The sequence below is a fragment of the Tympanuchus pallidicinctus genome, unplaced genomic scaffold (assembly GCF_026119805.1).
Source record: "Tympanuchus pallidicinctus isolate F22 unplaced genomic scaffold, pur_lepc_1.0 scaffold23, whole genome shotgun sequence".
NCBI lineage: Eukaryota > Metazoa > Chordata > Aves > Galliformes > Phasianidae > Tympanuchus > Tympanuchus pallidicinctus.
Window position 1 is genome coordinate 8,026,274 of NW_026294740.1, and position 22,907 is coordinate 8,049,180.

The 22,907-nt window shown below is 43.7% G+C and overlaps 3 protein-coding genes across 6 annotated transcripts; 2 read left to right on the plus strand and 1 right to left on the minus strand.

Annotated features, from left to right (window-relative positions):
• The first annotated feature begins 1,889 nt into the window (after positions 1–1,889).
• DDX5 (DEAD-box helicase 5) lies at positions 1,890–9,414 on the plus strand. 2 transcript variants are annotated; one of them, XM_052687712.1, is made up of 13 exons: positions 1,890–2,025; positions 3,477–3,642; positions 3,782–3,878; positions 3,964–4,097; positions 4,225–4,290; positions 4,703–4,844; positions 4,932–5,092; positions 5,248–5,420; positions 5,613–5,723; positions 5,935–5,996; positions 6,078–6,137; positions 7,385–7,609; positions 8,191–9,414. In XM_052687712.1, the coding sequence occupies exons 1-13, from the start codon at positions 2,018–2,020 to the stop codon at positions 8,571–8,573; spliced, it is 1,788 nt and encodes a 595-aa protein (XP_052543672.1). In that variant the 5' UTR covers positions 1,890–2,017; the 3' UTR covers positions 8,574–9,414. The 2 variants fall into 2 exon arrangements, with proteins under 2 accessions (XP_052543672.1, XP_052543671.1); XM_052687711.1 differs by having other exon boundaries at positions 1,909–2,049.
• Positions 9,415–11,076: 1,662 nt separating this feature from the next.
• On the plus strand, positions 11,077–20,240 carry POLG2 (DNA polymerase gamma 2, accessory subunit). Of its 3 annotated transcripts, none has more exons than XR_008207909.1 (11): positions 11,077–11,368; positions 12,115–12,241; positions 12,390–12,495; positions 12,889–13,062; positions 13,513–13,653; positions 14,638–14,718; positions 15,311–15,411; positions 16,289–16,405; positions 17,333–17,467; positions 18,858–19,036; positions 20,128–20,240. XR_008207909.1 is itself a non-coding variant. In XM_052687713.1 (8 exons), the coding sequence occupies exons 1-8, from the start codon at positions 11,210–11,212 to the stop codon at positions 16,452–16,454; spliced, it is 1,395 nt and encodes a 464-aa protein (XP_052543673.1). In that variant the 5' UTR covers positions 11,134–11,209; the 3' UTR covers positions 16,455–16,488. The 3 variants fall into 3 exon arrangements, 1 of the variants encoding a protein (XP_052543673.1); XR_008207907.1 differs by having other exon boundaries at positions 11,133–11,708; XM_052687713.1 differs by lacking the exons at positions 17,333–17,467; positions 18,858–19,036; positions 20,128–20,240 and having other exon boundaries at positions 11,134–11,708; positions 16,289–16,488.
• Positions 15,537–21,239, minus strand: MILR1 (mast cell immunoglobulin like receptor 1). The gene is made up of 9 exons (XM_052687714.1): positions 21,158–21,239; positions 21,023–21,067; positions 19,942–20,229; positions 19,276–19,560; positions 18,635–18,748; positions 18,141–18,230; positions 17,601–17,660; positions 17,226–17,282; positions 15,537–16,358 (listed from the first exon to the last, which is right to left on the minus strand). The coding sequence occupies exons 1-9, from the start codon at positions 21,189–21,191 to the stop codon at positions 16,333–16,335; spliced, it is 999 nt and encodes a 332-aa protein (XP_052543674.1). The 5' UTR covers positions 21,192–21,239; the 3' UTR covers positions 15,537–16,332.
• Positions 21,240–22,907: the final 1,668 nt, after the last annotated feature.

Below are 22,907 nucleotides of genomic sequence, written 5' to 3' on the forward strand. Positions count from 1 at the left end.
ACAGAAATGAGGAAGTTTTCTTTCATAGAGGAAATCAACAGGAGAGTGGTGCAGGCTAAGTGCACACAGGCAGACCTGATCAGAGGCCCCCGAGGTCTTCTGTTTCTTTGGTCCTTTCAGTTCTTCAAAACCTTAACAAGGTTAAACAACACAGTGACAAAGGAGAGTGACAGTCCTCACAGTGACAGAAGAGACAAAGTAATAAACAAAAAAGATCTGAGCGAACTGTGTTAAGCTGCATGGAATAAGAATAAGAAAAGGTCTGATAATTTGCTGCTAACTTTCAAAGCTTTTACACAGCCTATTTTCAGATTCATCAGGAGGATCAGTAGGCATAAAGTCAAAAAGGGTATTTGGGGGGATAACTCCATAGCTTGCTTCTTTGTGTCAGTGGCTCCTATTGAAAAAAACATCCAGGAGGATCCACTATCTGAAAAATCATTAGGAAATAATACATGCCAAATCAAAACCATCTTTATGCTTTCAGTTTGTAAATCACATCGATTTTGGGGCCCAGATCTCAAATATTTTATGTTCTGTCAATGTGGTGGCAGGGATTATTATAGTTGCTTTTAAAGGAGAAAAAATGAGATAGACTGCAGCTTCGGCTGATAAGTGAGGTGATTTAGATGACAGTAATATGGACAAAGGGTATAAATAAATAGGAAATGTTTTTAATAACTCGCTTTGTTTTGTGACCCCAGTTCTTATCAGGCAACGTATTGAGAAGGAAATGCTTTTCAGGTAGTGTACAATTAAACTGAAATGCATTGCAGTGGTATGTTGGAAGCCAGGAGCGGAATATAACAAAAATGGGAAACGTGTGTAGCTTCCCAACTGTCAAACGCAGTTACGTTATTTTTGTTTCAGAAAAGCCTCAAATTGAGAGGACTGTGAGAAGGTGGGAGGATATAAACAGGGAGTGTGAAGGCATTTCTCCTTCCTTATGGTGTGTTTGTTTGCACTGGTGGTCTGGCAATACGACTGCTGGTGTTTGTGTACCAGGCTTCACCTTTTCCTTGCTGTGCCCAGAGCCACAGGTGTGAGCCATCTCAGTTTCTCCTCAGGCTTCGAGAGGGAAGATAAGCAGCACAGCAGCCACGTCAGCTGGTCGATGTTTTGCTATTTGTTCTGCCAGCCCTGTCCCTGCGTGCACTGCTGCACTTCTTGTGACCTTTGAATTGCTTTTCCAGCCCCTGGGGAAAGTAAAAATAGTAACTGTATCCAATCACAGGTATGTGCCGCTTGGAAAAGCGGGCAGCGGGTAACTGCGTGGTCTAAAAGTGCTCCAGCCGCATTTAATCTGTCTGCTCTCCCGATTATTTGTGGCCGACCTGTTAACGCCACAAGGATTTGCACCTCTAACCCCTTTAATGGCCTGCAAAGCGAGGCCAAGGCTTCAACTAACGATTACTGGATAAAGCGGCCCGGCTGTTTATCGCTTGGAGTCCTTGAGACCTTCCCCAAACGTGACGTCACCGCAAAAAGCCGCGGTCCCTGCAGCTCGCAGAACTGCCGCTGCAGCCCCAACCGAGAGCCAGAGCCGCGCGGGGCCACTTCCGCCAGGCCGAGCCCGAGCCGCGCAAAGCCCAGCGCCACCGGGCCGCGACCCGCCGCCAGCCAATCGCTCCGCGCAGGCGCAGCCGCTCACGCACAGCCGTGCGGGGGCGGGGGGAGGAGAGGACGAGCGGTGACGGCGGCGAAGGCCACGCCCCGAGGGGGGTGGGGGACTTCCGGCCTCAGCTCAGAAGCCGGTCAGTCGGCCGAGCTGGGCCCGCCCACGCGGGAGGGGGCGGGGATTCCGAGCTTCTCGGGCCGCTTGCATAACAGGAGGGGAGGGCTCTGCGCCTGCGTCACCGGCCGGCTCCCAGCAGCCCGCGCGGCGCGCTATATAACCGGCGCCGGGGCGGTGAGGCGCTCTACATTCAGTGGCCCCCACCGACGGCGCCGGATCGCGTCGTACCCTTTGTCACCTTCTTTAGCGATCGGGACCGTCTCGCCCACCGCCACCATCGCCATGCCCGGGTATTCCAGCGACAGGGATAGAGGGTGAGTCCGGGGGCCCGGCTGGCGCCAGTCGCCGCCAGCGTCCGGACTCTCAGATCGACTGCGGCGCTCCGCGTGCTGCCTTGAAAGCTGTTCAAAATGGCGGCCGGGCCGTGGGCTGGGCCTGGGAGCCCGTCTCCGCTCTCGGAGTCTGCGGAGCTTCGCGAAGGGCGGCGAGGGGATCTGAGCCGCGTGGGGGCGGTCGCGGTGCGTGGGTGGCCGCGGGTCGCGTCTCGGCTCTGCGCCTCGGCGCGGCCCCAGGGGGAGAGGGGAGCGGGCACCGGGGGTTTGCGGAGAAGCTCCGAGGGAGTGCGAGGCCGTGGGCTGTCGGCGGGGAGCTCCTCGACATCCCCGCCTCGGGGGGCGGCGGGCGGGACGAGGTTTGTGGGTCAGTGGGTTGGCCGGGCGCTTGACGATGGCGGAGCGTCGAGCAGCTCTCGGTAGGGCGGTTCCCTCTTCCTCCTCGCCTCCCCTCGCGGCGCGCGGCGGCTCGAGCTGTTGCTGGCAGGAGCCGGCCGGCGCCCGCTTTGTGTTGTGTCAGCGGATGTTAATGGCCGGCCCCGCCATGCGGTGACTGAGGGGAAATCAAAATGCCGGCTGCTGCTGCCTTTGTTCCTCCTCCTTCCCCCTCCCTCCCCCCCCGCCCAGCTCAGACTCTAAAATGGCAGCGGCTGGAAAATGTGGCGTAGACAGAAATGAGAGACAAAGGAAACAGCGCTGGCAGGAAGCAGCGGCCGCTCGGCTCGGTCCCCTCTGGGAGCGCTGTATGGTGGTGAAGGATCGCTCACCCGGTGCCGGGCAGCAGGCGGGGGGGGGCGGGGAGAAGCCCAGCGTTCGGCTCCGGCTTAACGGCACTCGGATCGAGCGCTGAGCTGCGTCGAGCTGCGCTTTAGGGCTGCTGGGATAAGATAGGAGAGGCTGCGCCCTGCGCTTTTCAGAACAGAGGGGCGTAAAGGTTAATAAAACATTAACAGAAAACGCGTGTCCTCGTGAAGCACCGTTACTGAGAGAAGTTTGTCTTTTGGGATACGTGGTAAAAACATTTACAGGGAAGTTGTCCCGAGGTTTTGTAACAGCTCCTGCCAGCTTTCTGTAGGCTGACAAAATGGGAGTGTCAGTTGGGTAGGAAACCATTTTGATCGTGGAGTAATGCAGTTGTTCGTGTTGTTACATTGCCCATGTTGTAATGTGTCGATAGGCCATTCCATTTCATGGAACTGCAAGGTAATGTGTTACTTCACCTTCTGAACGGGAAGATAGGTGGATTGTTGCATCTGTGACTTCAGTATGCTTTGAAAGTTTAGTATCTCGTAGGTGGGGTTGATAACTGTGAATTGTGAAGTTGCAGGGCATACCACAAAGATAGCAATTACGTAATAGGAAGAGAACAAATTTTCTCTTGGATCCTGAATTGTAATATTCTTCTTTAGGTTTGGAGCCCCTCGTTTTGGAGGAAGTAGAGCCGGTCCACTTTCTGGGAAAAAATTTGGAAACCCTGGGGAAAAGCTTACCAAAAAGAAATGGAATTTGGATGAACTGCCCAAATTTGAAAAGAACTTCTATCAAGAACATCCTGATGTAGTTAGACGTACTGCGGTATGTACTCATCCAACTCATGCAAAAGTAAACAAGCACAAACATGCTTAGGGTCATGGGACCCAGTGTGCACGGATGGAGTAACTGAAGTAGCTTCTGTGCCAAAACTGTTTCCAGTAATGAGATCTTTCTTTTGCAGCAAGAGGTTGAGCAGTACAGGTCAAGCAAAGAAGTCACAGTTAGGGGCCATAACTGTCCAAAACCAATAATAAACTTCTATGAAGCTAACTTTCCTGGTAAGTGATGGGTAGCATATTGTTTGGTTTTTTTTTTCTGTTTTGATTAACAACATGTGAGTTAAGTTCTAATTTTCTCTTCAAGCAAATGTTATGGAAGTGATTCAGAGGCAGAACTTCACCGAGCCTACTGCAATTCAAGCACAAGGATGGCCAGTTGCCTTGAGTGGATTGGATATGGTTGGAGTTGCACAGACTGGATCAGGGAAAACACTGTCTGTAAGTTGTGGTTATTATGTGGCATATTGCTGGATTTCAGCAGTGAAGGACAGCCTAATGTAAGGCAGGCTGAGCACTTCTGGGAAGAAACTATAATGTGGCTTTTTTTTTTTTTTCTTCTGAACAGTACTTGTTGCCTGCCATTGTGCATATAAATCATCAGCCATTCCTGGAGAGAGGAGATGGACCTATTGTAAGTATTCTTAAGTGGAAGAGGATTTTAGCTGCTGGAGAAGGTGGATTTCTTGCAGTCTAATTGTCTGTGTTAATAGGAGTGCATGGCTCTTAATCGTGGAAACCTTTAAAGTGGCTCTATAAACAATCCATCAGCTCTGTTCCGTAAACTTCACAGAATATCAGAGCTCATCTCCCATTTTGGAGCTTGCCATCCACTAGAAGCTAGAGTGAATTTTGAGTGCCTTATCACACATCACTAGATAGTGTTCAGTAATTGAGATTTTACTGAACTTTGTTTACTTGGCTTGAGATACTCAATTCTACTGCAGTCAGTCTGACATTGAAGTAGTGTATAGTGACTTTGTGATTTAAAACATAAGACTAGAAACTTCATGTATGGAACTAAAAGCTGGGCATCTTACCTCTAGTGTCTTGTGCTGGCACCAACTCGTGAACTGGCTCAGCAAGTGCAGCAGGTAGCTGCTGAATATAGCAGAGCGTGTCGCTTGAAGTCTACATGTATTTATGGAGGTGCTCCAAAGGGACCACAAATTCGTGATTTAGAAAGAGGTAAGGATACATTTGGATGCATTATTGTAAGGCAGTGTGAAACTACTTCTGTGACTTAGTGGTTAATTTTCTTTTAATTTTTTTTAGGTGTGGAAATTTGCATTGCAACACCTGGAAGACTTATAGACTTCTTAGAAGCTGGAAAGACCAATCTCAGGAGGTGCACTTACCTTGTCCTTGATGAAGCTGACAGGATGCTTGACATGGGATTTGAACCTCAAATCAGAAAGATTGTGGATCAGATAAGAGTGAGTATAAATGGTAGCTGCATTTAATGGCATTGCAGAAATGCCAGCGTTGGTTAAAACAGGGGTAGCGCAGTTCACTCTGACTTTGCTGGGTAGATTTTGTTTGTTTACTTAATCATGTGTTAATTTTGTACTGATAAAATCTCTTTCTCTAGCCTGACAGGCAGACTCTGATGTGGAGTGCCACGTGGCCGAAGGAAGTTAGGCAGCTGGCTGAAGACTTCTTAAAAGAATATGTACACATCAACATTGGTGCATTAGAACTGAGTGCAAATCACAACATCCTTCAGATTGTTGATGTGTGTCATGATGTAGAGAAGGACGACAAGTGAGTAGTTAGTGGGGGGTAAAACACTCAGTATGTTTCTAATGGTTGATTTTTAACTTCTATATCAACGAAGATGAATTTAATGGGTATTAGAGGCTAATCTAATACTGTTAAAAGCCCTCAGTGTTGAGAGGAGGAAAAAAAAAATTGCACAGTGCAAGTAATGAATGCTTTGTTTTCTCTTCATGACAGGCTTATTCGTTTGATGGAAGAAATCATGAGTGAGAAGGAAAACAAGACAATTGTTTTTGTAGAAACCAAAAGACGGTGTGATGACCTTACCAGGAAAATGAGGAGAGATGGGTAAGTCTAAATAGTACCGTGAACCACCCCAATAAACCAAATGTGCTCTTGATTCTCACTAGTGACCACTTGTGATCAGTGTCCCAGCTGTCTGACAAGATGTCAGCTGAGAAGATAAATCCAGAAGCTGTTTAGAATTTACCAATAGCTGTCATAATAATGAAAATACTCAATTTATTTGAGGTCAATCGATTAACTTCTATATCCTCAGGTGGCCAGCAATGGGTATTCATGGTGATAAAAGCCAGCAGGAGCGCGACTGGGTTCTAAATGGTGAGTATTTCAGCAGTTTGGTAAGCAGACCATCTGGTATTTGGCACATGAAGAGACTGATGAGAGTTGCTTGTGTTACAGAATTCAAACATGGAAAAGCACCAATCCTGATTGCTACAGATGTTGCATCCAGAGGTCTAGGTTAGTACAACTCGTAATGCCAGTTGCCCAAAGTTATTTAAAGAAAGTCTATTGCTTTCTTTAACCTCTGCATTTTTCTAAGTTTTCTTCACATAAAGGTGCAGTCTTTGTGGCAAGGCCTAGGCATGACAGTCGGAGGACTCGAGGGGGATGGAGGACTAGTGGAAGTGATCGGCTGGCTGCTTCCAGTCAAATAGAGAGGTGAAAACTGAGAGCATTGTGTGCCAGTAATCTTCAAAAGGCAAAGATCATCCTTTAAACTACTCCCCCATAAACTGTTCTCTCATGAAATAAGCAGCCTCATTCACAGTTCACTTTGCCCTGGTATTTCTCTTCTCTCCATGCTTTGCATGATTTTGCCATGGTGCAGTACTGTTAGTTTTGTGCATACTGTCTGCTGTGATCTGTGGGTCTTTGAATTTCGGTGAGTTTGAAATGTTGAGGAAAATAATTACAAACTTCAATGTTCAATGAAATTTTTTTTCCAACCATGAAATGGAGAGAGCAGCTTTAAAACGTACTAAGCCTTGTACAAATTGGTGAGTACTGGCACATGAAATCTGAGAAAAAGTCCACCTCTCACTTTAGCAAGTGGGGCAGGAAAGCATTGGCTTTTCTAAATGCCTTTGAAAGTCGAAGTTCCTCCACCTATATGTAGTCGTCATGTCGAGACCTGCCAGAGAGAGACACATTCTCAAGTGAACGCTGGCTTCTTGGAAGTGCTTGCCTAGACGAGACAGTGCATAAAAACAACTTGGTGACTTTTGGGGGACAGGTATGTTTTTCTTGCAGCTGCAGTTCAAAGGTCTTGGCAAGACGAGCAGTGTGGCCCTTTTTTTTGAGCTTCTAATGAGTGTGTATGTCAAGGACCTTGTATGTTTTTACTCTAAGGTCCTCAAATGAGCACATGAAGAGGCTGCTGTGAGCTTTAGTGGCCCTACTGCAAGAAGCATTCAGATGTCACTTGATGATTTGTAAAGGGGACTCTTGAGTTGTGATTGACAAGCAAATGCATACTCCTTTATGGTAAGGTTTTGGATCACAGGGTGGGTGATAAGACGGGAACAGATGGAGTGTGCATATCTTCTTCTTCCACAATATTCATGCAGAAATGGATAATTCTAACACTGTTCTTTGCAGCCATTATTTCATTGAAAGTACTATTGTCTAACGTTTATCTTCGATTTGGCTGTTGTGGTGTGCAAAACTTTGTACCTCGCTTTTTGCCACACTGCAACACTTTACAGATGTGGAAGATGTGAAATTTGTCATCAATTATGACTACCCTAACTCCTCAGAGGACTATATCCACCGAATTGGACGAACTGCCCGCAGTACCAAAACAGGCACAGCATATACATTCTTTACTCCTAACAATATTAAGCAAGTAAATGACCTCATCTCTGTGCTTCGGGAGGCTAATCAAGCCATCAACCCTAAATTGCTTCAGTTGATTGAAGACAGAGGTTCAGGTAAGTGCTACTGTTAACAATGCATAGCTTTGCTCTCTGAACAAACTTGAAATCTCCAGCCTCCCAAAAATGGATATGGATGGTAGCTTATTTGGCAGTTATGGTGACCTCAAAAGGTGTTAAGGCCAGTAATGTGAGCAAAAGCTGCCCCCACAATGTTGTGCTGTAGAGCATCTTGTTGTGAGCTGTAGCTGCTGATTGCCACAGATGGGCTTCAGGCTCATTTGTTCTGTCTTAAAAGACTTCACAGGGCTCAGCTGTTTAGGTTCCTCTTACAGTTAAGAGATGCTGGATGTAACTGTCCTGTTGGTGAGACCCAAACAACTTTCCTTCATGCCACTGCTCATGTTACGGGGGAGAGCGTGTGTCTCTGCCTTAGTTAAAGGAGTCCAGCTTGCCTTGATGTAATTCTGTGTGCCCATTGAGTCCAGTTAGAAACTGGAAAACCATTCAGTAGACTTGACTTGCTGGGGCACAAAGGAAAAGAATGTTCTCTAGTCGAACTCAGCAGGTGGTATATAAAATGCAGTCTTTATCACTCTTATATCTAACTATGTCTAACTGTCTTGTCTCTTTAATAGGTCGTTCCCGAGGTGACCGACGTGACAGATACTCTGCGGGCAAAAGGGGTGGATTTAGTAGCTTTAGAGAGAGGGAGAACTTTGAGAGAACTTATGGTGCACTAGGGAAGAGAGACTTTGGAGCCAAAGCTCAAAATGGGGCCTACAGTACCCAGAGTTTCAGTAATGGAACTCCTTTTGGAAATGGCTTTGCAGCTGCAGGCATGCAAGCTGGCTTCAGGGCTGGTAACCCTGCAGGAGCTTACCAGAATGGCTATGATCAGCAGTATGGAAGTAACATTGCAAATATGCACAATGGCATGAACCAACAGCAGTATGCATATCCTGCCACTGGTGCTGCTCCTATGATAGGTTACCCAATGCCAGCGAGTTATTCTCAATAACTTAGTGTATTTAAATGTCTCAGTTTTTCATAATTGCTCTTTATATTGTGTGTTATCTCAGAACAGGATAGTTATTTAAAGAAATGGGAAACGCAGAAATGACTGCAGTGCAGCAGTAATTATGGTGCACTTTTTCGCTATTTAAGTTGAATATTTCTCTACATTCCTGAAACAATTTTTAGTTTTTTGTACTAGAAAATGCAGACAGTGTTTTCAAAGTAAATGTACAGTGATTTGAAATACAGTAACAGAAGGCAGTGCATGGCCTTCCAATAAAGATATTTGAAGACCGAATTTTCTTTCAGATGGCAATTTTCTCAACATGTGCACAACTTTACACTAATGGAATGTCAAATGTTTTTATATTCTAGAAAGGTTTCTCAACTGTGTCTGATTAAACATTTAAGCTTATATTAAAAGAAAACAGCCTTGCCTTGATTGGGCTAGATTGCTTAGCATGGCAGGCTCTATTTGGTGGGGAAGAAAACAAAAGCTGGTGTCTAAATAGCAGTTGGAAATGGTCTTCTTCCTTGTCTGGTTAGCATAGGGCCAGTTTGTTTTGTTTTGTTTTTTTTTTTTTATTTTGGTAAAGATTCATTGGAGTAATGGTATAGCTGAAAATCTTGCTAACCAAAGCTCTGCTGAAGTGGTGTTGCTAATGAGCTTCTGCTACAAGTGTAGGAAGCTTTTTTGCAGCACCATAACTGTTGCATATGTGCAGACTAGGCTTGAGTGTAATGTGTCTACAGCTGTCAGGCCTTGTGAGTTAGCATGCAGGCTTACTATGAGCTTCAGAGAAATGGGAAGATCTTTAGTATTAAACCTTCAAATTATACTTAAACTCGTATTGAGCAGTGATTTCTTTGCGGAAGTGGGAGGAGGGAAGTGAACGCATGTATGCATTTTTTTTTTTCCAGCATTTGTACATTCACTACACAGCTATTTCACACAGCTAACACCTCTGTGCTCAGCAAAGGAATGTTCTGAAGTGCTTCCTTGATTGGGAGCATAGCTGCTGTCAAGCAAGAACACTTGATTCTGGGGTTGTTACTAAATGCTTTCAAGAACAGTAGCCTGAAATTTAACGCTCATCTTCAGTTCCCGCTCTTACCAATAACCAGTTTTTAAATGCAAAAGTGTTTAACTGTACTGCTTTAAGAATCCAAGTAAGATTTTGTCCAGGTTATTTTGAATCTGAGTCACTGATTTCAAGCCTCTTGGACTTCAGTTCTGTTTTCCTCAGCTTGCTTTGCTATTGTAATTTGTTCTCCCAAGCCTCAACTTGTGCTATTACTAACTACAGTGTAATCCTTTCTTAATATTTTTTTTCTTCCTATGAAATTCTGTCGCTTTGTAGTACTCTGAACTGTGCTATAAATTTTCTTCCCCCCCACCCTTCGGACAGGGAGTAGCACCAAACCTTTGTTAATATGCAGCCCAGCTGGCTCCTAGGCACAGTGTAATGTAGTCCTGAGGTGTACTGACAGTACAGATTTTTAAGGATGGAGATTCCTTGTGCACCTCTGTGTACTCTGATAGAAGTGGAATAATGCAACCCTGTCCCTTCCTAACTTTCATCCTGCTCCTGAGTGTGAGTTACTAAGCCTGAATGTCCGAGGAGGTTTATTTTTGCTGTTAAAGGCACAGATCCTCAGCATTTGCACTTAAAGCTTTCCTCGTTCTCAGTAACAGAAACGGACTTGGGGCTTTGCAATGAGTGAAACCAGCCCTGGCTCGGGCTAGCAGGCTCTAAATGGCGTTCTTCTCCTCTGCCCTACTAACGCTGCTCCCCGCTCAGCCCCGTGGGCCTGGCTGCATTCAAGCCGCGCTGCTACCGCCTCGCCGAACCGTAACATCCGCGCGCCCTTCGCTGCCGCCGCCTCGCAGCGCTATCTGCTCGTTCGGCTCCGCCCTCTGGCAGCGGTACAAAGCTGTGATTAAGCGCGTGTGGAATTTTCCACTGCTGCAGCGCGGCCGAGCTGCTGGCTGCTCCCCGAGAGCTGCCGTCCTGCGGAACGTTGATTTCCTCTGCAGCGTTAACCCTCGGCGGGACGCCGTGTATTGCTGCACGGCACGCGGAGCGCGGTGCAGCCGCTCTGAGATCTGCGTTAAGCGTTACGATTTCTTCCTTTACAAAGCCTTTGCTCTAGGGAGCCCCGTGGGCACGACAGCCGAGCGCGGGGCTCCCCTGTCTCACCGTAACCTCCCGTGGGTGACGGGCAGCGAGGGCAGTTCTTTACTATGAGCGGTGAGGTGCTGGAACAGCTGCCCAGAGCTGTGGATGCCCCGTGCATCCCTGGAGGTGTTCAAGGCGAGACTGGTTGGGGCCCTGGGCTGGTATGAAATGGGGAAGTTGGTGGCTCTGCCTGTGGCAGGGGGTTGAAAATTCGCGATCCTTGAGACCCCTTCCAACCCGGGCCATTCTGTGATTCCGTGAAGGCGGAGTGCAGCCGCAGGGCGGGGCCCCACACACCCGGAGCGGGCGAAGGCCGCGAGGCGGCGCGCATGCGCATCCGCCATGTCCCCTCGGCCTCGTGCGGGGCCGCGCGCCGGTCCCGTTTCCTGCGCGCGCGGCAGGTGGCGCGTGCGCGGTGCTCGCAGCGCTCCCCTCCTCAGCCGTGAGGGCGGTGGGCAAGATGGCGCTGGGCTGCCGCCAAGGATGCCGTATGTGCGGCCCGGGTCCCCTGAGGCGGCGGCCAGTGGCCGCCCGGGAATCGGAGGCCGGGCCTCCGGTACGGCCCTATGCGGCGGCCGGCGGCGAGGCGGCGAGTGGGCAGGAGGAGCTGCTGCTGGAGGTGTGCCGGAGGCGGCACTTCTTGCGGGGCGATCCGGAGCTTCGGGCCCGGAGCGCGCAGCTCCGCTTCGGGCCGCTGGGCGTGGCGCTGCGGGGCAACCTGGCGGCACAGTGGTGGGACGCGGTGCTGGCCCGCAGAGAGCAGGTGTTGGCGGTGGATTCCCCGGTGCACGGCCGTCCCTCCGCCGGCTCCCCGCAGGCTCAGGGCGCTCCGCGGCTGCTGCACTCGGAAACTCTGCGCGAAATTCTCCAGAGCGGGGGCTGCGGCCGGGAGCCCGGCGGTGCGGCTCTGCAAGAAGCGCTGGGCAGCGCCGGAGCGCTTCGTGAGAGCCTCCTGCCCGGTACGAACGGCGGCACGGCGGCGCTCCGCAGGGCTCGGGCAGCCCGCGCCGTTCGCAGCTGCCTTCAGGGGAACTCGTTCTCCGGTTGTGGCAGCGCGCTGGGAGGGTTTCATTGCTGCCATCTGTACTCGGGAAGCCGGGCAGCACAGCGTCTGTGTGCGCTTTACGCTTTGCCCTGCAATGAAGGCGTAGGATGCTGAAATCACAGTGCCCGCAGGTACGGGCTGTGAGCTGCTGAGCTCATGTCCGCAGAACACAAAATATAATGCTATAAGTATAAGCAGTATGTAGCAATGGGGTCTTAAATCATCGTTACTACCTTCTTGTGGATATGCTAATGCACTGTATTCGTTCCTACTATAAAATACCTTGTGGCTGCTGCAATTACTTGTCTGTCTTCTGGCAGGTGCTTTGGCACAGTATGTTAGCTGCTTAGAACTTGTGAACAAGAGACTGCCCTGTGGCCTTGCTGAAGTTGGAGTATGTTTTCACTCCATTCCAGGAAGTGAGCAACACAACGAAAAGCTTAGAAGGTAGACTAATAAAGAGTGATAAATCTCTCTTCATACCTAAACAAGTATGCATAGTTGTTTCAACTTGGATTACTCTTGAAAACTGTTTCTTGCTTCTTTCCTGTTGTTTCTGAAGGAGTTAACTTGCTGACCTTGCTATTGTTTAAAGAATAGGCGAAAGGACTACATCGTTACTTACGTGGTTTAGCTCTCCCAGAACTGCAGGACAGTGGCTTGATTATTGGTTACGTCAGAGACTGCAATGGTGGAGAAAGGTAACAGTGGTGTAATATGGGCAATCTTGACCTGCTCCTTTGTTTTTCACGGAGAGGGGAAATAAGCACCCTGATAGATTTTTTGATGCGTTGCCAATTCTTGTAACTGAAATAAATAAATAAGTACATAAATTCCTTCCAAGAAACCGAAAAATTACTTAAGATCATGACAAAGCCATGAAGTGGTTTGTGGTACACTTGCAGAAAGGTAAAGGTTTAGAGATAAAAGCATTGTGAAACAATTGAAGTGATTTGGGTTTTAATTTATGAAAAGAAAAAAAAAATGATAAAATTGCTGTGAACCATAAGCTTCTGTAGGCATCATAGATGTGGCTTTTGTAGTTAATATAGCATTCACAATAGTGGAACACCTCTTATATCTTTGATTTTCAGTTTGCAGTGGGCCCATCCAACTTCAGCAGCAGTGACTTCCAGGATGAAGAAGGAAGGCGGGGATTTAATTTGTATTATGACTTTCCTTGGGGGAAGGAAACAATAGAAACATTGAAAAACCTTGGTGACACTGAACTGCTACAGATGTATCCAGGAGACAGATCAAAATTGCTGGTAAGTGTTACCTTACTGTATGGAGAATCTTTTATAATAAAGATGAGAGAAACGTTTTATTTGCTGATCCAATTATTTATTGACTGTTTCTTTTTCTTTTCTGGTAAAATCAGTATAGTTGATATGCTGCTATCAGACCTTCATTGGCAGATGTTATAAAATAGAGATGCTGCGTTGTTTATGCATGGAGATAATTCTTTGAAAGTAACAGTGAGCTGTATTGTTCTTCTCTTTGTTACAAACTAATTGAGTCACTGTTACACATTAAGATTGCCAGTAATTTTAAAATGCAGCTGATTGTAAGATAGGTCTGAATATATGAAGGGTGCTTGAGTTCACTGCCTCCTTATACATTTAAAACAAATAAAAGGCCCTCTGCAGCAGTCTTTCAGGTGTCCACCCCATCACGGTTGGTTGGTGGCTTTTGTAATTTATTTTTTTCCTCATCAGGGCCGGGATGGAAGGAAGAATGTTCTTCCTCATGTTCTGTCTGTGAGTGGAAATCTGGACCAAGGAGCATTAGCTTATCTCTTTGATTCTCTCCAGCTGGCTGAGAATCCTCTGACAACAAAGAAAAATTCGCAGAGAAAGGTAACTAGTGAAAGGGAGAATGGATGATGGAGGGAAGGGATGTGCTTAAGTGCTGGGCCTGAATGCCAAAAATCACATCCTAGGTCAACAGAGATCAGTGTGCCTGTGAAAGCAAGCAGCAAAGTGCTTTTGTTGTCTGAAAGCATTGTGTTGAGTACAAACCTAATAATTCATAGAGAAAGTAATAAATTCAGTCATCTCTTTTTTCCATATTTCTGTTCCCTTCCCCAAAGGATGCAGGCAGAACCGTTTTCAGTACTAGCAATAGACTGGGCTCACGGGGCTACTTCTGTAGTCCTTTTTACCCACATAAACAGTTTTTCTCTCATTCAGAGATCACTTTTCCTTTCATACCTTCTCTCCAGTGATTAGTATGCTTTTGCCATGTAAGTGGTGTCATTGGGAGGAATTGGAATGTAGTTGCTTTGAGAGGGAGAGAAAATGCTGGGGAAAATTGTCTCTTCTAGCAGACTTTGGGGGTTTTCAAGAGCAGAAAAGCTGGGTTACAGGTAGCAGTGAGGCATTTTCCCTCAGTGACCATCATGAATCCTACTTTTACTGAGGTTTTCTAGAGTTACAGTGCTAGCATTCACACTGCTTGCTAATCAAACAGGCGTTTGTCTTTAAGAATAAGCAGTAGGCTGGATAGTAACTGCCTAGTGGGCTGTCTCTTTGATCTCCTTAGTCCCACTAAAGCTCTGCTAACTAATCTTCATCTCTCCTCTTCTGGGACTCAAACAGAATGGTAACTTACATTCTGATTACCTAGCTGGCATATATATCGAGTATCAGAAATATGGCTTGCTTTTTTCTAGTTCAGGATTTTGAGCTGTAAGAAAAATTCCTTGTGTTTAGAACCTTTAGTAGCGAAGCTGCTTCATCTCAATGAAAAATCTTCAAATGACTGCATTATATTCTGTAGTTCTGTCTCAATGTTCATACTGGCCATATTCAGTAATCTCTTGCTTTTTGTGACATTATTAGGTACTTAAACTTCACCCTTGTTTAACACCTATCAAAGTGGCTTTGGATGTAGGGAAGGGCCCAACAACAGAGCTGCGACAGGTATGTTGTGAGAACACGTGTTAATATATAGTGTTAACTTCCCAAGTGACTTTCAACTGAAAGTCAGGCACTGTTTATGTTGGTGAAAGTGCTGCTATTTCAATCCTGAGATTCACGTTTGCACATATTTCATAATGCTTCCTCCACAATGAGCTCGTGAGTCATGGCTGAAGAAGTACAGTGAGGAAGCAGATGCCGTCTTTGCTTTAGCACACTGCTGTAGTACTGTTAGGAAGTTTGAATTTGTTTCATGAAAAAAAAAATAGGTAAAATAAATAACAAAATCCCTCTCGGGTTCTTAATCTTTCATAGTTATCTTCACTCATGGATTTTATCTTCAGACTTTAAGGTTTTTTGTTTTTTTTCCTTAAGTCAGTCATTAAGCCAGTTGCCACAGAAGGGAAGAAACTTAGGCTGATGTGTTTTTTAAATAAAAATTGAGATTTAATTGCTAAACAGCTAAACACAATGAGATCACTTCAGCCAGTAAATTAACACCAACTAGGAATGCTAAAATTGCAAGCAACAGAGTTCGATTTGTTTCTAGATTCTCAAAATGGTTCTTTTTACTTTTTTTCTTAAATAAATACAGGTTTGTCAAGGATTGTTCAATGAGCTATCAGAAAATAGAATTGCTGTGTGGCCGGGTTATCTTGAAACCACACAGCTATCTCTGGAGCAGCTTTACACAAAGTAAGGAGAAACGTTTTTAGTAAGTTAATGTACAAAGGGAAAGGGTGATTTTCTGTGAACTAGCAAAAATGTGCTTTTTTCAGCAAGAAGTTATTGAGTGCAATAACCACACAAATAAAGGCATATGGTCTATAAACTCAGATTCTATTGATTTTTATTAGAAGGAGCAATGCCTGTTCATTTTAAGAATTGAATGAAACATTAGCCTTCCACACTTTTTCCAGGGTTGTTGTTTGAATTGTGAGATCTCTGTTAGAGACTCTCCTATGAAAGTAAATTTCTTAAGACGAGTCATAAACTTGCAAAACTGTCTTCCTCTTTTTTTGCATCTGGGCCAGTTCTGTGTTCTATTCTTAAGTACTGCTTCAGCTGGCACGCTGTGCCCAGTTCTGAACTTAAAAGTTCCTCAAGCCTAAATGATGTATGTGCAGGAGTTATTTCAGCAAATAAAAACCAGTATTCCAGTTGAACTCTTCCTACATGATTTGTGTATCAGCAGTACATTTTGAGCTCGTACCCATTGATCATGAGCATATTGATGAATAATTTCTTTTCCACAGAGAAAATATGCATGAAAAACAGATATAATGATTGGTTCATGTACAGTCTTCAAAGTCTGGCTATTAAATAACAGAATAATCACTTCTATAAAAATACTCTTATAATAGGTCATTAAATAACAATTAATGCTCTAAAGTAATGTAATAATTTAAAGAAATGTAGTCAGGAATGTTCAGGAATGTTCATAAGAAAATGAGTGTCTTGGCACTGAGCTTAGTGCATCATAGCCAAAATAAATACATTCAGGTTATGACACGTAATTTATCTGCGATTTCATACATCAGAAGCAGTCGTGGATGTGATCTTTTCTTTGCAGGTATGATGAGATGAGTGTTCTCTTCATGGTCTTGATAAGTGATTCTACTCTGGAGAATGGAGTGGTCCAGCTGAGAAGCAGAGACACTACCATGAAGGAAATGATGCACATTTCTAGGTTGAAAGACTTTTTAACTAAGTATATCGCATCGGCTAAAAATGTATAAACTTAACTGTATCTAATAAAAGTAACTTTTGTAAGTGTCTGTGCCTGAAATGATTTCAATGGTCACAGATTTAGCCATTTTGCAAAGAGTTCTGCTAAAACTTAATAATGTATCACCTTTCTGTCAAATCAATGTCTTCCAGGCTACCTGGAAAAGAAGAGAGAGACAGACTTGTCCCTCTGCAGCAGGGCTAACCATATTGTCTTTCTTGTCTTCAGTTTTACTCTCTCTCTTTGGTTTTACTTCACTCTGAGAACTGAGAAACTGCTATGGTTACCACTGGGTAACAGCAGATAGAAAAGTCAGATATGGATCTTCTAGCCTGGGAGGACAACAAAGTTGAAATAACTTCTAGTAATGCCTAAAGAGTTTTTGATTAATTTGTGCTCTTATACAATCCAGTTCTTATTTCAGGAATAAAGGTTAAATGCACAGGAGATTCGCTCTTGTCCTGACAGTGACTCCACTGTGCTTTTGGCCATTAAAAATAAAAAATGACAAGAAACTCTTGTTTATTTAACAGGATTGCTATTTGTTCTTTGTAATTGCAATCCATCTGTTAGATGTTTTGTTTTATAACCATAGTATTACTTAAGGATTTTTCTTAGTAGTAGACAACCAATTATGTGATCTGTTAAGTAAATTTTGGCCAGGCAATCAGTATTTAAACATCATCACTGAGCAGATGTGGTGGTACTTATAAATATGTGAGAACTGAAAGATTCTTTATGAATGTGTAATAGAGTTAGTTTATCACACAGGCCATGTTACCTTGTGCTCCATCTCTGATGAGGACCTTTGTATAGATTGTAGCACGTGCTCTGTTCTCTGTGAAAAGAGTAAAATAATTCATGTTGATATATTTTTTTTTTTTTTAGTAAAGACACAGCAGAAGAATTAACACACCATCAGCAACTTGGTTGCTAATAACATCTCCTGCATGGTTCCAAAATTAAGCTGTGGAATATTTCCCCCTTTAGCTTAGATGAAGTTATACTCTTATGTTTCCCATGGTAAGTTAGCAGTTTCAATATGTAACTGCTACTATTCACCTTACTCTCTGCTGTTCCAACCCTAATCTTCCCCCTCACCCCAAACACAGTTGTGCACATCAGATATTCCACCACTACAAAATAAGGTTTTTACCTTGTTCATCTCTTCTTATAACAGAGAGGTTGACATATTCTTCTTCTGGTTGAACTGGCTCTGGATTAAAGATGAACAGTGGTTAACACAGTTACAAATGACTGAACTTTGAACAGATTGCAGGAGCTACGTTTTGTTTTGCTGCAGCTTGCTTGTAGCCTGTTTTCAGTTCTTAATTAATGGCCACTGCACCTCAGGTTTACTTATTCTAGTTTTCTTTTCCTCTGTGATGGCTGTTCTATCCTCACTGTAAGTTACCAAATGCAGTTCTCCATTTTATTTATGGAATTTCAGTGCATTTAACCAGTTGTGGTTTTGGCTGCATGGCAGACTGCCCAATAGGTGGATGCTGAGTTGTGTCTGCCATGGTCAGTAGGAGTACTAATAGCTCACTTAGCAGGTGTTCCCTTCTGCTGTTTCTGCAGTGTGCAAAGGAATTGGTCCATACTAGCTGTGCACAGCACAAGAGCATTCTTGCACTTTGTACAAACTCCTGCATATTTCAGTTTTGTGGCTATGTGGAGAGTGATGTGAACTTGCCAATCTCTGCGTATGTGACGTAGTCTTCTGACTCTTCTACTTTCTCTGTTGAAATATGGCCAGTTGAGAACCGAGGAGGTGTAAATTTTTCTGCAAAAAACAAAACAAAAGCCAACCTTGTGCATGTATCAATTTGTCTCAGAGGTGGTTTAGCAGTTCCATTTTATTTTTGAATACTTATTGATCACGAAAACAACATCTTTCCTTAACAGAGGCATTTTTAATAGACTTTCTTTACAAAGAACAAAGAACATCCATCTCTTTTCAGTATTTGTCTTGTTTCAGCTATTTCTTTGCTTCCCTCATTTTATGTCTGCCATTGAAAATGTTGGTAGAAGTCTTACACTGAATGTCTTTACAGCAGGCTGGTTAAAAGGAGAGTTAACAACTTCCTAAAATGCCAAGACCATAATTTGTAACGTGTTTGCACACTACAATATACTGAAGACAGAAACCAGCCCCTCCAGAAAATGAAACATGTTCAAATAACTCACTTGCTTTATATGAAGGGATTATGAAAAATGGAATTGCCAGAGCAAGTCCTATTGCTAACAGTAGTAAGATCAGTCCAAGGGAAATGATCAGGGGTTGAGAATTGCTTCTCTCCTCTGGAAGAAAAAAAAAAAAGAAAAAAAAAGGTGATTATGTAAGGAAATGTCACTTTTGTATTCAAAGTCTTTTCTGCCAGCTAAAATCACAACCTTGCATTTCTTTCAGCTTTTGGTTTAGCTGTGGTTAACAGAACTACCCAGAGTGCAAATTGCACACAACCACCACAGCTGAAGGAGGGGAGGCTGCTGCTGTCAATGACCCTCTCTTTCGTAGAGATCAGAGAGAAAAGGGAAACTGTTATTGCCCCAAGGCAGAGCGGAGTGGACCAGGGATCTCTTCTAAAAGTGAGTCCTTTACCCTCATCCTCAGAGTCACTTCTACTATTACTATTACTATCTAGGCTGCATGTTATTGTCTTTTGCATTAATTTAAAAGTAACTCAGTTTTTAGAATTACTATTGAAATAATTACAATTTGAGCATTACATTGCAGGAATAACGTTTCTGGCTAAATGATTGCATTTGTACTGTATTCTGTCCTTGGCTGCTTATTGGCAGTAGTACACTGTGTGCTACGTGCATACCTGCTAATGTGAAATTGAAACTGTTGCTGTATTTTGTATTATTGCGAAGGCGATTTTCAGCTTTGCATTTATACATTCCAAAGTCACTAGAGGATTTGATAAGTACGGAAATCACTGCTGCTTCCCTCTTCTGCATCTTCACCGGGGCTTGGATGCTCTGTCTATCTTTGAAGAATGTGTATGTGATAGGGAGAGAGCCTTTCTCTGAGAGACAAGACAAGGTCACGTTTTGACCTTCCTTTGCTTGAGAATTGGGTGAGCTCAGCACTGGTTTGGAAACTGGCTCTGTAAAAAAACAACAGCAACAAAAAGAACCTGAAAAGATTTCAGTGCTGATTACAGGACAAACTTCAAAGCAAGACTCTGAATTAAGCAGCAACATTAGAGAAAAAGAGATGCCTATAATGGATGAAGTATTCAGTGGGGCATACCAGAACAACACTGCTGACTCCTGAGGGAATGATAGCAGTTCACAGAAGTTAAGTTCAGCTCCATCACTAAGGAGGGATGGTTTTACTAGACCAGGTTTGCCAAAGCCCCATCCAACCTGGCTTTTAACATTTCCAATGATGGGGCATTCTCTGGGCAACCCGTTCCTGAACAGGTTGAATCTTCCTTGTATCCAGTAAAATAAAATGTGCTGAAAATTAATACAGCAAGACATACCTTTAAGTGTGAAGTTGAGACTTCTGCTGTATTTTTCACCATTGGAGATTTCATTCTCAGCTTTGCACTTGTATTCACCCACATCGCTGGCAGAATTGATAGTTAAGTTAAACAAAGCTGGAGTCAAGTCTGTCTTATTTAAGGCAGACACCTTCTGACTGTGTTTAAATAGTGTATATCTGACAGGAGGAGATCCAGAGTCTGAGTGACAAGAGAGGCTTACGTTCTGGTTCATCACTACTTCCAAAGTACCATGAAGAGGTGTGAGCTTGGGGTTGGAAAGGATCTCTGGAAAGAAGAAACTTGTGTGTGAGTTCACCTGTCATTGCACGAAACCCCCAGGTTATTCCCAAAGCATGCTGACGTTTAGGCTATACTTAATTCTATTAAAATAGATGTTCGTTTTTTTTCCTACACTTCCTACTTCCACCACAACTTTGTGTTTTTCATTATCAATGTGGAACTCCAAACACTTGACGAACAATGCATGCTTTCATATACAAGAGAGCCACACGCACACAAAGCCAACAGATGTATTTAGATGAACCAAAGAAAAACTTTTGAACTACAGCAACATTTAAAATAGTTAAAGAATAAAAGAGAAATATTACAAGGTGTTGATTGTAGGAGAAAGTAGTTTTATAAGCTAGTAAAGAGGTAGCATGTGCACCTAAAAGTGAAAACAGTATTTTGTCTGTGACTTTTTTGACTTTTCAATAGAAGCAATTGGAGCTTTGATTTTGTATCAACTTGTTCTGCTTTTATGAGATAACACTAATGCATATCTAAGAATAACTTGCCTCGTCTTTTCATATAAATTGGTAATAAATCAGTGTAAGATAAATTCCAACTCTTTTAGAGGGAGAAAGACATCTCGATATCTTCAAGCAATTTTGAATGTACATAGAAGTGTACATTAGTAAAGATGAAGTTAGCTTCGTATAGAAGCTTGCAAAGCATCTCAGTGCAGCCAGGGGCGAAAGATTTAATCTTACATGAAGGCTCTTGTCACTTCAAATACCTTCCCCATTTTTTGTTGATTTCAGCCCATGTCCCAAAACTGAAAATAAAAAGAGCCTACCTCTGCAGTCTGCAGTCGCATTCTGAATCTGTTGAGAGATTTGAGCTGGAAGAAGAGGAGAAAACTTTAAGACAGGAAATGGTGGTTCTTATTTAGAAATATTTGTAATATGTGTGAAGGGTGTCCTTGGCTTACGGTAAGAAAACAGCAGAAGTGTGAAAAGAAACATTTTTTTTTTCCAAAATGAAGCTGGTACGAAGTAACTGTTGGAGTTGCACTAAAGGGATCTTAGAGGAGTGGCTCTAGCAGTTGAGGAAGTCCTAAATATGGAAATATCACTGATCTTTGCTGTTGATATTTGCATGAAGATTTATGTTCAGCCTATGATGGTCATCTTAGAGTTGTGCACAGAAGAAAAAGAAGAAAAGAGAAAGGAAGAGCGGTTTGGAATATAACTGGATGTTAATGTAGAGTTGTTCTAAGATGTAACTAACGTAATCAACTTTTTCATGTTTGAGAGCTGTGTAATAGAACTGTGCTTCCATGTAGTAGAAAAATAATTGTAATTTTTTTTAGTATTGCTCTTACAGAAGAAGGAGATCACCAATTCATATCTCACAGTCACACATTTGCTATAGAGAATGCAAGAGATCTTCTGGTAGCATATGACTGAGACTAAGGGAGGATGTGGTTTCTATTTTTTATCAGTGCTCCCATATTAAAAAAAAAAAAAAGGACAAAAAAAATAGTACTTAATTCATGGGAGTTTTAAGGTAATAAGAAATATTCCTGGAGAACCAGCCCATTAAGAAAACATTTTGACCAAATTTAAAATATTAAGCTATGAGGAAATAAGATCTCACACTAAAAGGTACAGATCTCATCACAAACTTGAGGTTAATATCACTGCACAACAGATTGATGACTAATTTGATCATCTAATCACTAATACAAAGCTCTACTTTAAACTTTCAGCAAGTAGGTGTTCACAATTCATCATCCTGTGCCTCTGGACACAGTAAATCTTTAGCTAATGTTCCATAGCATAAACTAGTGTTTTGTTTTGGTCAGTACTATTAGTATGAGTGGAAAAAGCCATTGTTTCTACCTCTCCATGAGTCTGTCCTTTGATTCTTCTTTCTTTGATATCCTTTTGGGCTTGAGACCCAGTGGTCAGAACTGAGAATCTGGACATTAGGAAATATTAGTTATAAACTCATAGGCAGTTCTGAATTATTAAGATCTCCAGGTCAGAGCTTACATTCAGCAGAGCAGTGCTCAGTTGCTCTGCTGCTCTCTGTTCCTGGTGTATTCAGCAGTAATACTGTCCATGTATATGTATAGGCAATGCCTTTGGAAGAGCTCCAGGCCGTGCCCATGTGAAAAAGAAACTAGAAATGCAGCTAACGTCTTAAAGTGCTACTGTGTGTCTGGTCTTATTTCTCATCGATTCTCCCATCTCTGGAGGCAATGACCCTGGTGTGCTGCAGCACTGAAAAATTTCCTCACAACTTCCTTCTTCTTCTTCTTTTTTTTAAAAAATATTTAATTTCCTTTAAGTCAATCTTCCTCCCTGCTTGCATTTCTTATGTGGAAATGATGACAATTAACCACAAGGCAAATATTTATTTTGCAGCTGGCAGGAAGCATGTGTAGAAATGCAGATGTCGAGAGAGGAACTGGGAGCATTTGTGCATTTTCCTGTTGCGGCAAACTGTTCTTCATTCCAGAACAGCAGCACAGCCCTTAAGACACTCGCAGGAGGGTGGTGGAGAAGGAGAGGTGTACAGGAGGCAGTGTGGTGTTGCATGCTTCTCTCTTGGGGGCAGTGGGTGTGTGGGTGAGGCAGTGGGCAGCTGCCTTGCCCAGCTCCCAGCACTTGGGATGTGTTTTCCAGACTGAAATAGTTTGGTTTTGCTCTTTTTTTCCAAAGGAGGAGTTTCAT

Excerpts from the sequence above, each read along its gene's own strand:
- DDX5 (XM_052687711.1), top strand. The coding sequence starts at position 2,018 with ATGCCCGGGTATTCCAGCGACAGGGATAGAGG. Across the intron at positions 5,997-6,077 it reads GCGCGACTGGGTTCTAAATG|AATTCAAACATGGAAAAGCA; the intron begins GTGAGTATTTCA and ends CTTGTGTTACAG. Across the intron at positions 7,610-8,190 it reads GATTGAAGACAGAGGTTCAG|GTCGTTCCCGAGGTGACCGA; the intron begins GTAAGTGCTACT and ends TCTCTTTAATAG.
- POLG2 (XM_052687713.1), top strand. The coding sequence starts at position 11,210 with ATGGCGCTGGGCTGCCGCCAAGGATGCCGTATGTGCGGCCCGGGTCCC. Across the intron at positions 14,719-15,310 it reads CAACAACAGAGCTGCGACAG|GTTTGTCAAGGATTGTTCAA; the intron begins GTATGTTGTGAG and ends AAATAAATACAG. Across the intron at positions 15,412-16,288 it reads CTGGAGCAGCTTTACACAAA|GTATGATGAGATGAGTGTTC; the intron begins GTAAGGAGAAAC and ends TTTTCTTTGCAG.
- MILR1 (XM_052687714.1), bottom strand. The coding sequence starts at position 21,191 with ATGTTTCTTTTCACACTTCTGCTGTTTTCTTACC. Across the intron at positions 21,068-21,157 it reads ACTTCTGCTGTTTTCTTACC|CTCAAATCTCTCAACAGATT; the intron begins GTAAGCCAAGGA and ends CTCTTCTTCCAG. Across the intron at positions 17,283-17,600 it reads TATAAGAAGAGATGAACAAG|AGAACAGAGCACGTGCTACA; the intron begins GTAAAAACCTTA and ends CTCTTTTCACAG.